General features: G+C 34.9%; 1 protein-coding gene across 3 annotated transcripts in view; it reads left to right on the forward strand.

The window, feature by feature from the left end:
• Nucleotides 1-4,490: 4,490 nt before the first annotated feature.
• The window catches only part of LOC128239804 (SWI/SNF-related matrix-associated actin-dependent regulator of chromatin subfamily D member 1-like), a 94,234-nt gene continuing 86,267 nt past the window's right edge, over nt 4,491-12,457 (forward strand). For all 3 annotated transcript variants that reach the window (XM_052956239.1, XM_052956241.1, XM_052956240.1), the window contains exon 1: nt 4,491-4,637. In XM_052956239.1, coding sequence (XP_052812199.1) covers nt 4,566-4,637 — 72 coding nt within the window. In that variant the 5' untranslated portion in view covers nt 4,491-4,565. The remainder of the gene's footprint in view (nt 4,638-12,457) is intronic.

Consider the following 12,457-nt stretch of genomic DNA (forward strand, 5'->3'; position numbering starts at 1 on the left):
CATGGATGCCATAAAAGGCCAAAAATAATCCAAGTTAACAACTAACTGACTAGTTCAACATTACTTAATACATGGACGCCAAAAAAGGGCAAAAACAATCCAAGTTAACAACTTACTGACTAGTTCAACATTACTTAATACATGGATGCCAAAAAGGCCAAAAACAATCCAAGTTAACAACTAACTGACTAGTTCAACATAACTTAATACATGGATGCCAAAAAGGCCAAAAACAATCCAAGTTAACAACTAACTGACTAGTTCAACATTACTCAATACATGGACGCCAAAAAAGGGCAAAAACAATCCAAGTTAACAACTAACTGACTAGTTCAACATTACTTAATACATGGATGCCATAAAAGGCCAAAAGGCCAAAAACAATTTAAGTAAACAACAAACGGACTAGATCAAAAGTACTTAATACATGGATGCCATAAAAGGCCAAAAATAATCCAAGTTAACAACTAACTGACTAGTTCAACATTACTTAATACATGGATGCCAAAAAGGCCAAAAACAATACAAGTTAACAACTAACTGACTAGTTCAACATTACTTAATACATGGATGCCAAAAAGGCCAAAAACAATCCAAGTTAACAACTAACTGACTAGTTCAACATAACTTAATACATGGATGCCAAAAAGGCCAAAAACAATCCAAGTTAACAACTAACTGAATAGATCAAAAGTACTTAATACATGGATGCCATAAAAGGCCAAAAATAATCCAAGTTAACAACTAACTAACTAGTTCAACATTACTTAATACATGGATGCCAAAAAGGCCAAAAACAATCCAAGTTAACAACTAACTGACTAGTTCAACATAACTTAATACATGGATGCCAAAAAGGCCAAAAACAATCCAAGTTAACAACTAACTGAATAGATCAACAGTACTTAATACATGGATGCCAAAAAAAGGCCAAAAACAATCCAAGTTAACAACAGACTAACTAGTTCAACATAAAGTAATACATAGATGACAAAAAGGGCCTAAAACAATCCAAGTTAACAACAGACTCACTAGTTTGACATTATTTAATACATGGATGCCAAAAAAGGGCCAAAAACAATCCAAGTTAACAACTAACTGACTAGTTCAACATTACTTAATACATGGATGCCAAACAAGGCAAAAAAAAAACAGTCCAAGTTAACAACAAACTGACTGGTTTAACATTACTTAATACATGGATGCCAAAAAAGGCTAAAAACAATCCAAGTTTACAACAAACTGAATTGTTCAACATTACTTAATCCATGGATGCCAAAAAAGGCCAAAAACAATCCAAGTTAACAACAAACGGACTAGTTCAACATTACTTAATACATGGATGCCAAAAAAGGGCCAAAAACAGTCCAAGTTAACAACAAACTAACTAGTTCAACATCACTTAATACATGGATGCCAAAAAAGGGCAAAAAACAATCCAAGTTAACAACAAACTGACTAGTTCAACATTACTTAATACATGGATGCCAAAAAAGGCCAAAAACAATCCAAGTTAACAACAAACTAACTAGTTCAACATCACTTAATACATGGATGCCAAAATAGGCCAAAAACAATCCAAGTTAACAACAAACTAACTAGTTCAACATTATTTAATACATGGATGCCAAAAACAATCCAAGTTAATAACAAACTGACTAGTTCAATATGACTTAATACATACATTGTAGATGCCAAACTGAGTCAGAGGCAAGCTAAGTTAACAACAAACTGACTGGTTCAACATTACTTTATACAAACATTGTAGATGCCAAAATGAGCCAAAAGCAAGCTAAGTTTACAACAAATGGACTGGTTCAACATTACAGCCAAAAAGAGAAAAAACAAGCTACATAACAAGTTAACCACAAACTGACTGGTTCAACATTACCTAATCATATAGTTGCCAAAAAAAATAAGTAACAATAGAATCTTTATACATGGATTATTGCTGTCATAAAGAGCGAACACTAAGGTACATGCAAGAGCAAAATGGTTCTAGGTCACTAAAAGCATCCAACATCGATTCATGATAGAGCCAAACTGAAATTATGGTAACAACTAAAGGAATAGTTAAATAGTATACAAAACATGAATCATGGCTTCAATATTACATCAAGCATGAATCATGGCTTCAAAATTACATAAAACATGAATCATGGCTTCAATATTACATCAAGCATATTACATAGAACATGAATCATGGCTTCAATATTACATAAAACATAAATCATGGCTTCAATATTACATAGCACATGGATCATGGCTTGAATAATACATAAAACATCAATCATGACTTCAATATTACATTAAACATGAATCATGGCTTAAATACTACACAAAACATGAAGCATAGCTTCAATATTACATAAAACATGAATCATAGCTAAAATATTACACAAAACATGAAGTATTAATATTTCATAAAACATAAATAAGGCTTCAATGTTACAAAAAACATGAATCATGGCTTCAATATTACATAATACATAAATCATAGCTTAAATATTACATACATAGAACATGAATCATGACTTCAATATTACATAAAACATGAATCATGACTTAAATATCACACAAAACATGAATCATGGCTTCAATATTACATAAAACATAACATAAAACTTGAATCAATGTCTAAATATTACACATAACATGAATCATGTCTTAAATATTACATAAAACATGAATCATGGCTTCAATATTACATAAACATGAATCATGACTTAAACATTACACACAACATCAAATTATGGCTTAAATATTACATAAAACATGAATCATGGCTTAAACATTACACAAAACATGAATCATGAATCACAAAATTTATGATACGTTGCTGCAAAAACAGCTTAACATATATATAAACTGATAAAAGCAATAAAATGGTAAAATGGTTTAATATATGAATCATGGCGCCATTAAATCAATCCATAATGAAATGAGGTAGCAACACAATAGTTCATAGTTACTTAGTACATAAATCATGACTGCTAATGAATTAGCCAAGCAACAAACTATAGTCACAAAACATTACAACAGAATACTTCATAGTCACTGAATTCATAGAATTAAAGCATTACAAAGGGTACACGCAAAAATAGCAGTTACAAATATAGTTGAATGGCTCAATATCAAAGGACATCTCTTATAATAGACTGGTTCTACTTCAATCTAGATATCAATATCAAGAATAGAGTGTATACAGAAAGATCAAAAGTACAATTTGTTTTCCATTCTTGATTCAATATTAAATTCTTAGATACAATACAAATAAATGAGTGATGGGCACACGTTAAAAGGTTACGCCCCCTCTTACGATTTAAAATCCTGGATCTGCCCCTGGTGCCATAAATATTTTGGCTACTAAGGTTGATCCTGAAGTTTCCATTGCACTGTTGAACACATGAAGGACAATACACTTTTGAAAGACTTATCAAACAAAAATCAAATGTTCCGGAAGAATCACCTAAATTAACATAGAAACCTGATGGAATTAAAATATCTTAAGAGATGGAAAGACTTCGGGGAGTCCTGGACTGCTAATTAAGGCCAGGCTCCAAAGGTATTTTGGTTGGTAATATGTGTCAGTCAAAAACAAATAAAAACAGGAAAGGTACGCACAGGAACTAATTTGGCTTTGGACAGTATTCACACAAAATGTTGTAACCACCCTTCCCCTCGGAATACAATTACAGAGTACGGAAAGGTTGGTCTCACTCACAGAAGATTAACATGATGTTGGAAAAAAATACATGGAGACCAACAATAAAATGACAGAATGTATTACTCGGAATAATTTCCAAAGACTTAAATTTAATCTAAAATGTGAACTATGGTATGCTTGCACATCTAATGGTCCAACATTATCATTTTCACTAGCATCAGTCAATCCCTTTGTTTATTTTTGGAAAATGCACGTGCATTTTTCGTAAACATGCATTTCGTTCAAACTTGATTCCAGATAATATACATAGCATACAATCTATACAGACATTTCTAACATGAACCCCATACATAGCCTCCTGATCACCTTCTCTTTACTAGCATGATAAACTCATTTACAAGGCTTTTTATATATATATTTTTAACTTTCTCGGCAATTTCCGCGGTCTTTCGGAGCTAATTGTTGTTTTCTATGGAAAATGGCCGAGGAATCCCGAATGTAACAACGGTGCGTTTGTTTACGGGATTAATAGTTCGAACAAACTTGAAACAGGACGGACACATTAAAGCTGCCAGGAATAAATGTGTTTAATACTGGTGCAGATGTTAAAATTGAAATCTGCGTCATAATTTAAATTATTGATAAACTTTCTATAGGAATTATAGAAATCCACCCAACAATTATTGGTTTCCGTTTGGTTAAAATCATTCCCAGTCTGTAACCAACAATTCCTACAATTCCTTTTCATTTGTTATCCTGTAAATAACACACACCGCTTTCTTTGGGTTAAAAGCCTTAAAAGCAAGCAGCTTTGCTACACAGATCGTTTTGAGATTTCGCGATACTTCTACGAGATCTACCGGCGTCAAACGAAAACAAAGCGAAAAATAGAGAAAAAATGCAAACTCCACAAAGATACCCTCCTCCTGGTGCACCAATGCGGTCCTATCCACAGTCAGGATATTCCCCTGTAAGTTTGTCTTATCTATTGATCGTTGGGAGCTTCCAGCAAATTTCTTTGTCTCTAACTTTTTGAACCATACCAGTAGGCGAGTGTTTCTCGGACACTAGTGGTTTCGGACATTTTAAATTTTCGCTTAATTTTGAACGGTCCAATTTTGAATTTACATATCACGTGTCTTGTTAATATCAACCAGATGCTTGAAACTTGTCTGCATGTATCACTTCTTTTCCTTAGGTAAGGATTATAAGAAGTTAAATTCCAAAAGTTTCCAGTTGTTTACAATATCACATTTAACCTCCACTGGGAATCACAATTGCAGTTTACATGCTCAAAGAAATAGTATTATATACTGGCAACAGTCGGATAATATATTTGGTACACTACCTTTTTTGGCATGTTAAGGAGATATTCATATGTAGTTGAAAATTTAAATTACAAAGGTCTTACATGTGATAAAGTCCTGGACGTCCGGGATTATCCCGGAAATCGTATCTCTGTCACATAGTTACGGAGGGTGCATGATTGTCCCGGAAAGTCATAAAAAAAAAACTAAAAAAAAACCCTCGAAATTGATAATCTTAATTTTACCAATGTTTGTCAGCTATTTTGCCTGTCCGGGACACTGGTCGTAAAACACAGGACACTAATCCGTTAATTGGTACGTGTGATAGAGATACGATTTCCGGGATAATCCCGGGACGTTATCACATGTATGATTATATTATGAACATTTATTTATTATTTTATCTTCAAAATTAAGTATGATATATGGATAAAACCTCAAAAAATGTCAGAGAATTACTCTACTGGTATCCCAACCATTGCTTCACTAGACTTGCGGACCCCTAGACTTGTATGTTCCATTTTACAATGACTAAACTTGAAGGTAAACGGTACTAAACCTGCGAAGAAAAGTTAATTTAATGCCTGTTTAAAATAATGAATAAGCCAGTGATATTTGTAGTTGTTCTGTACAAACCAGGCACCCCACTCTGTTTGAAGCAGACGGTCATCACAGGTATTTTGTAAACATTTGCTAGGTTGCGCTAAGAAAATTGAATACATCCCTCTGTATTTGTTCAAATACGTAGAACAACCACTTCTGGCAGAGAGGTTCTGATTGCGCTGAGGGAGAGCCCGTTTAAATCCCTCAACTGTAGATGCGCGCACAACACTGTCTTCTAAGTGGTTCTAATTTACAAGTGTTTCCACGAAAGATGAATGTTTATTCTGTTCAGTGTGATCAAAAGGAATGTTAAATGGATGTGTGTTATTAGAAGTATGTCTATCTATTATATTAGAGTTTAAATAATCTGTATATGCTTTTGCTTTTATGCAGCATTTGTTTGTTTAGTCAGGTAAAGCTCAGGGTCCACTGCAGTACCATACCCCCTGCTATCTTGTAGAGCATCACCTGTCTGTTGCGGTCTTGTAAGGAGCTAAGTTCCGATGTACTAAGCATTTATGTTACACAGCCTTCTTCCTTTGACTTGTAGTTGTTTAGGATGAAACAAGGTTCTATTTTTTCCAATTTGTCAAAATCTTGAAGTATGGGTTTCATATTATTGAGCCTTATTCTAACTGAGATGTTACAAGTGCGATGAGGCGGTTTTCCAGGACAATGTTAGAAGTTACGTCAAAGGAATCCAAGTGAAGAGTTTGCCTTTTTTGCAGATGCTTGCTATGTGGTTTGACCATGTAACATTTGATATTTGTCATCCTAGGTAAGGTTTTGAGTCCATGTGTTTCAGTATTATATTGTCAAGTTCATAAAAGTGGGGCGATTTACTTTTGACACTAACAATAGAACACTTTTTTGCATTGAATTTCTTGCCCCATGTAGAAGCTCACTTTTCCAGTTCAGATAAATATTTCTGAAGGTTAATGTGATCTGAGGTGTTCTTTATCTGTCGCAGTAATTTTTTAAAAATTATATTCACCACCTGTTCCTTCCAAAATTGGGATTTTTTTCCGACTTTGGGAAAAATACAAAATCATACTAAAATAGCAAATATAATAGCAAATACACATATTTTCACTTTTATATGCATACATTATGTTGTTACAGAGCTGGTCTAGTTAAGATTGTGTTTATTTTTTAATAAATTCATTGCTTTTTTATTCATTCACAGGATCTATATTCACTTAATTGGGAAAATATCATGAATTTTTGGAAAAATGAACGCATTTTCTCAAGGGGAAACAGCCTTTAGAAGGCAGTAATTTGCACCAAAAAAAATCACTGTGTCGATACAGCAAACAATCATTTGCAAAGAGTGGAACCTGTGATTGGACGCTCGTTGCTATTGGTTAGTCATTTATGTGGCAGAAAAACATCAAATGACCTAGGACTGTTCCTTATGCAACCCCAGAGTCTACATGTATTGGGCTTTCAGTGAGTTTTCAATGAGGAAAGATGACCACCACGCCAGGAGATAGTCTTTTATCCCCTAATGCAACATCTTCTATAGTAGGCAGTTGTAACTTATATTGAAATAAACAATTTGATAATTCTCTTTGTTTAATTTTCCGGGAAAAAGTTGGTTTTGAAAACAGGAACTTATTTTTACCATCTTTGTAACATATCCTTATCAGAAATGTCAAAATGTCTTTGATGTCAGAACTTGGCAGATCAGGCAAGACAACTATTTGGTCCAGAATGGCATACATGAATGTTGATTTCCCTTAAAGTGACACTCTTATTCAAAATTAATACATACACATATATGTGTAACAAACATAAATTTTGAGTGATAAACCATTAACTACTTACTAAATAATCCATTTATGGAGAATATCAATAACTCATAACAAGATTGTAACCATGCATTTAAAAGCTGAAAACGCAAAATAATATTAAATGATTGGTGAATGCTAAAAGATTTACAGTGATCTACTACTCGTATAGTCTCATAAGGTAGAGTGTTTTATGCACATTTCTTTCAAATAAACTCGGTATCCTTCATAAAAACCATTTATTCATCTTTTTTGGAATATTTAAACAATAATATTAATCGTGGTAAATCTCCTACAGACTGGAAAACAAGCATGAAATATTACACTAAAGCTTAATTGGCATCAGATTATTGAACAAGCCCTGCTATCAGTGGTCGAAATTAACACAAGCCCGCAAGCCCTGCACTGGTAAAATGTCTTCCGGGCTTGCTCAAATTCTGAATTTTATATGGCAGGGCTTGTTCAAATAATTTATTTTAAGCTATAGTATATGAATTCGGGCTTGTTCATCCAAAAGTCTTATTTCAATGACTGCCTGCTATATATTATTCAGAAATTGAGCAAGCCCGGAAGACATTTTACCAGTGTAGGGCTTGCAGGCTTGTGCTAATTTCGACCACTGGGTCATGATGCCATGAGTCTGTCTTCTATTTATGGATATGGACTAGCATGAATATCGCCATGACTACTAGTGACTGAACTGATTAGGGTGCTGGTATACCCAACAAACACATATGGGTTTAGCTAGGTGGTCTAGAGGCTGCTGATTTTAATCCACATACACATGGGTTTTAGCTAAGCTGTTACTAAAGGCTGCTGGTTCTTACCCACACACACTTGGGTTTTAGCAAGGGATTTTCAGAAAGCTGATATTAAAAAAGGAATGATACCATATTTATTTTGTTTTTAGATTTCTGGTGCCTTTTATTTATTTGGGTCTCTTTTATACTTTGTGTGTGTGTGGTGGGGTGGTGGGGGGGGGGGGAGATGTTATGGTGTTTTTTTGTGAAGGCAGTTTTGAAGGATCAACAGAAATTGTCTGTTGCTATCTGATCCAGTTGGATTTTTGACATGTTGTGGCTTTTCTCTACTCTACTCTACAACTCTACTCTTATTCTGTTCCCTTTTTGCAATTTCTGTAAGAAGGATTAATATGGGACTTAGTTGGTGATTGAAATTGATCCACTTTCAGGTTGTTTTGTTTTGTAAAGGGAGGCAAATCATGTGATATTGTGGTACTCACAAAGAACTTTTATCTCCCTTACACCTTTACATTTTATAAAAAAATTAAAGTTTTAATATTAAATTTCCTGAGTCCTACTGAGTGCTTTTAAAGATAGTGTAGATGGTTCTTTTGCAACAGCAAATCATCGATCTTCCTTTGGTGCAATTTACTGCCTATTAAAGGCAATTGCAAGAGTTTGTTCCCCCTAGCATAATATTTACCCAATTCAGTCAATATTTTTCAAAGCTAAGCTATGCATTTCTTGAAAAACACACACAATCTTAACACTAAGGCCAGCTCTTATATTCATCCAATTTGAAATAATGAGAGCCCTTATAAGGACAGTTCTGCTCTTGCGGCAGGTTTCTTCAGCCTCTTTGGACCAGTCACCAAAGTGGTTTCAGCCCTTCAGCTGCCACTGGTCAATCATATCCCTGATTTTAAGATTTTAAGCTGACAATTTAGAAGAGAGTTATGCAGGGGTCGACACTAACCATTTTTCCAAGGGATCCCGAAGGGACACCAACATTTGAAATCAGGTGTCCCTTCCTGAAATTAGGAGTCCCTTCCATTTTTTACATTTTTTTCATTACTTAACCTGTTTTAATAATAAATCTAACATACACATACAGTGTCTTTTAAAAACCATATTATACATGTTTTCAACAGCATGTAATGACAAGTTAATAGTACAGTGTCAGACATATGAACCTCTGGCGATGGCAAGAGGAAGATATGGGTCTCCTAGTCAGTAGATTGGGTTCAAAAGCGGTAGAATGTCTAAGTCCCTTTTGTTTTCAGTCAAAAACAAAGATGGATACAATGTAAACAAAAACTTGGTTGGTACTATTTTTAGATTTTCGTAAAATACGCATTAAATAAGTCATGGTTCAAGGTCTTGTCGTATGTCAGTGCTTTTGATTAAGAAACAGTTGGACTATTACATCTGGCTTGTGAAAACTCAAGTTTATATTAAGTAGAGCTGCTAATCAATCAATCAGACTGCCCAACAGGTGTAGTGCATACTGGAAGTGCAGACGACCGAAAAATTGTGTATGTTAATTTTTGCGCCAAAATGTCGTAAAATTTTATACATTGATTGCATTAATAAAACTTTGGGAATTTTATTTCTATGTTGTTTCGATCAAAGCATAAAACAAAAAATGTTGAATAGTAGGATTCCGGTATTTGTGCCAACTCGAAGGTCGCATCATTAAGTCATCGCGGTCAGTAGTGTTGGCATCTTTTTTGGGCGGTTCTGACACATAAGCAAACTAATTCAACATAATTATTGTACCGATAATAACAGTCTGTCACCTCTGACCTTGTTGATAATGTAAACAACAAAACGGAAGTGTTAACCCGCATGCGCACTGTAAAATGACCTGTTTATAGATTCATGACGTAACTATAGTCAAAAAGTCAGCCACACTTTCGCTTTAGTGTGTGCAACGTATTAATAATAATATCATTTTCGCATGCACTTTTAAGAAATTTAGGGGGACCTAAATTGTATGCGATAAATAAAAGAAACGCTATTTATTTATTGATGTTTAGCTTTTATCGTTCAAAATTTAAGTGTCCCGACGGAATACCGGACTTTGAAGTTCAGGTGTCCCTCCTGAAAAATTGGTGTACTCGGGATCCCGGGACCCCGTTAGTGTCGAACACTGGTTATGCAATTTGCCTTTCTTGGAAGCACGTACCCCTCTTGTCCTCATTGAAACCAGCATGTGCACCCTTCTGCCTTCTTAAAACTGAATGCTTTAAATAATCAGCTATGCACTATTGTTTTTTTTTAATCTTGTCATATGATTATAAGTACACAGTCTTAACATATCTGGCAGTTCAAACCTAAAACTGTTTCAATTAAACTCATTTTTACAAGTTTTGTCAAATTAAATTTCATTTCTTCACACCTCTTCACACCTCTTCACACCTCAATACAATATGCCCTTTAAACCTTCGCACCCTGTCCTTTTTATGCAAGACCTTGTTGTTTTTTTAGCGCTAGCTCAACACTTTTGTAATAGACCACAGAAATCCCACTATGAGTACATGAGGAGTTGAATATAATACTTGAATGAACCAGATTTCAATGAAAATCAATTCATGAAACATACCTGAAAAAATCCTTCATTTACAAAATAAGTTTTGTTAAAAGTAAGAGTGTGTAATATTTTGCGTATATTAACAGAAAACACATTTATAAAAGACGGATATTAAAGGGAAAACTCCTATAAACTGGAAAATTCCTGGCAGTTCTAGGTTTGACCAAATAGAAAAAGATTTCATAATAATTCTAAAAATAAGGTACTACAGGGGAGGTTTCTCAGATATACAGAACATAATTAATTTAATGTGATTTTCTCCCTTCTGTACTGCTCTAGCAGTGAAATTAGCTTAATGGTGAGTGAGAGAGTGAGTTTTGCGGGAGCGCGGGCGAGTGAGTATCCAATAGAAGGAATCATTGCTCAAGCCATTCAGCACTATCAGTGGTTAAGCCCCTATATTTAAAAATAAACATGTTTAATCCCACTTGTTTATTTTCACCTTAGATAAAATGAGTGGCGGTGAAGTTCTATAAAGGATGTTGAAACATTAGAATGGGGTTCAGTCCTTGGATTGCTATCAGGGTTTACATCCTATAGGGTAAAACGGGCGAGGTTGTAGCTTTCTGTTAAAGGGTTTTGCTTTTTCACAAAGTTTTAAGAAAATTGCATTTAGCTGAAGATGGTTTTGTTTTGAATAGTGCAGTATCCATGTGCTTCACTTTAATGCAGACAGTCTATCTGTGATGTGTACAGTAATGATAATGGAGTGAGTGAAAAATTGTTTTGTCCTTCTAAAGGATGACAGGTTTGAACATTTATCCTTTTTATAAGCCCATCTTACGATGGCCGTATTATGGGAACACCCATGGCGGGCGGGGGGGTGGGCGGCTCCACAATGTTGTCCGCTCTCTAACTTGAACATTTCTCATCCAATTTCCACCAAACTTCATGAAAGTGTTTGTTGGTGAAATATCTAGGTCAAGTTCGATAACCAGCCAAATCGCTCTAGGCACTCCAGAGTTATGGCCCCCTGAATTTGTCAAAATTTGGCGGGCGGCGGGCGGCTCCACAATGTTGTCCGCTCTCTAACTTGAACATTTCTCATCCAATTTCCACCAAACTTCATGAAAGTGTTTGTTGGTGAAATATCTAGGTCAAGTTCGATAACCAGCCAAATCGCTTTAGGCACTCCAGAGTTATGGCCCCCTGAATTTGTCAAAATTGGCCATTTTAGCTTTGTCCGCTCTCTTACTTGATCATTTCTCATCCAATTTCCACCAAATGTCATGAAAGTGTTTGTTGGTGAAATATCTCGGTCAAGTTCAATAACCAGCCAAATCGCTGTAGGCACTCCAGAGTTATGGCCCCCTGAATTTGTCAAAATTGTCCATTTTAGCTTTGTCCGCTCTCTAACTTGAACATTTCTCATCCAATTTCCACCAAACTTCATGAAAGTGTTTGTTGGTGAAATATCTAGGCCAAGTTCGATTACCAGCCTAATCGCTTTAGGCACTCCAGAGTTATGGCCCCCTGAATTTATCAAAATTGGCCATTTTAGCTTTGTCTACTCTCAAACTTGAACAGTTTTTATCCGAATTTCACCAAACTTGCTACTATAAATGTTTGTTGGTATATATTCTTGGCAAAGTTCTATAACCAGCCAGGCTCTTCAGGATTATGGCCCTTGAATTTTTCAAAATTTGCCATTTTTGCTTTGTCCACTGTCTAATTTGAACAGTTATCATCTGATCTTCACCAAACTTGCTGAAAATATTTGTTATGAAAATTATAGACATTTTAGCACCCTTTGA

The sequence above is a fragment of the Mya arenaria genome, chromosome 7 (genome assembly GCF_026914265.1).
Source record: "Mya arenaria isolate MELC-2E11 chromosome 7, ASM2691426v1".
Classification (NCBI taxonomy): domain Eukaryota; kingdom Metazoa; phylum Mollusca; class Bivalvia; order Myida; family Myidae; genus Mya; species Mya arenaria.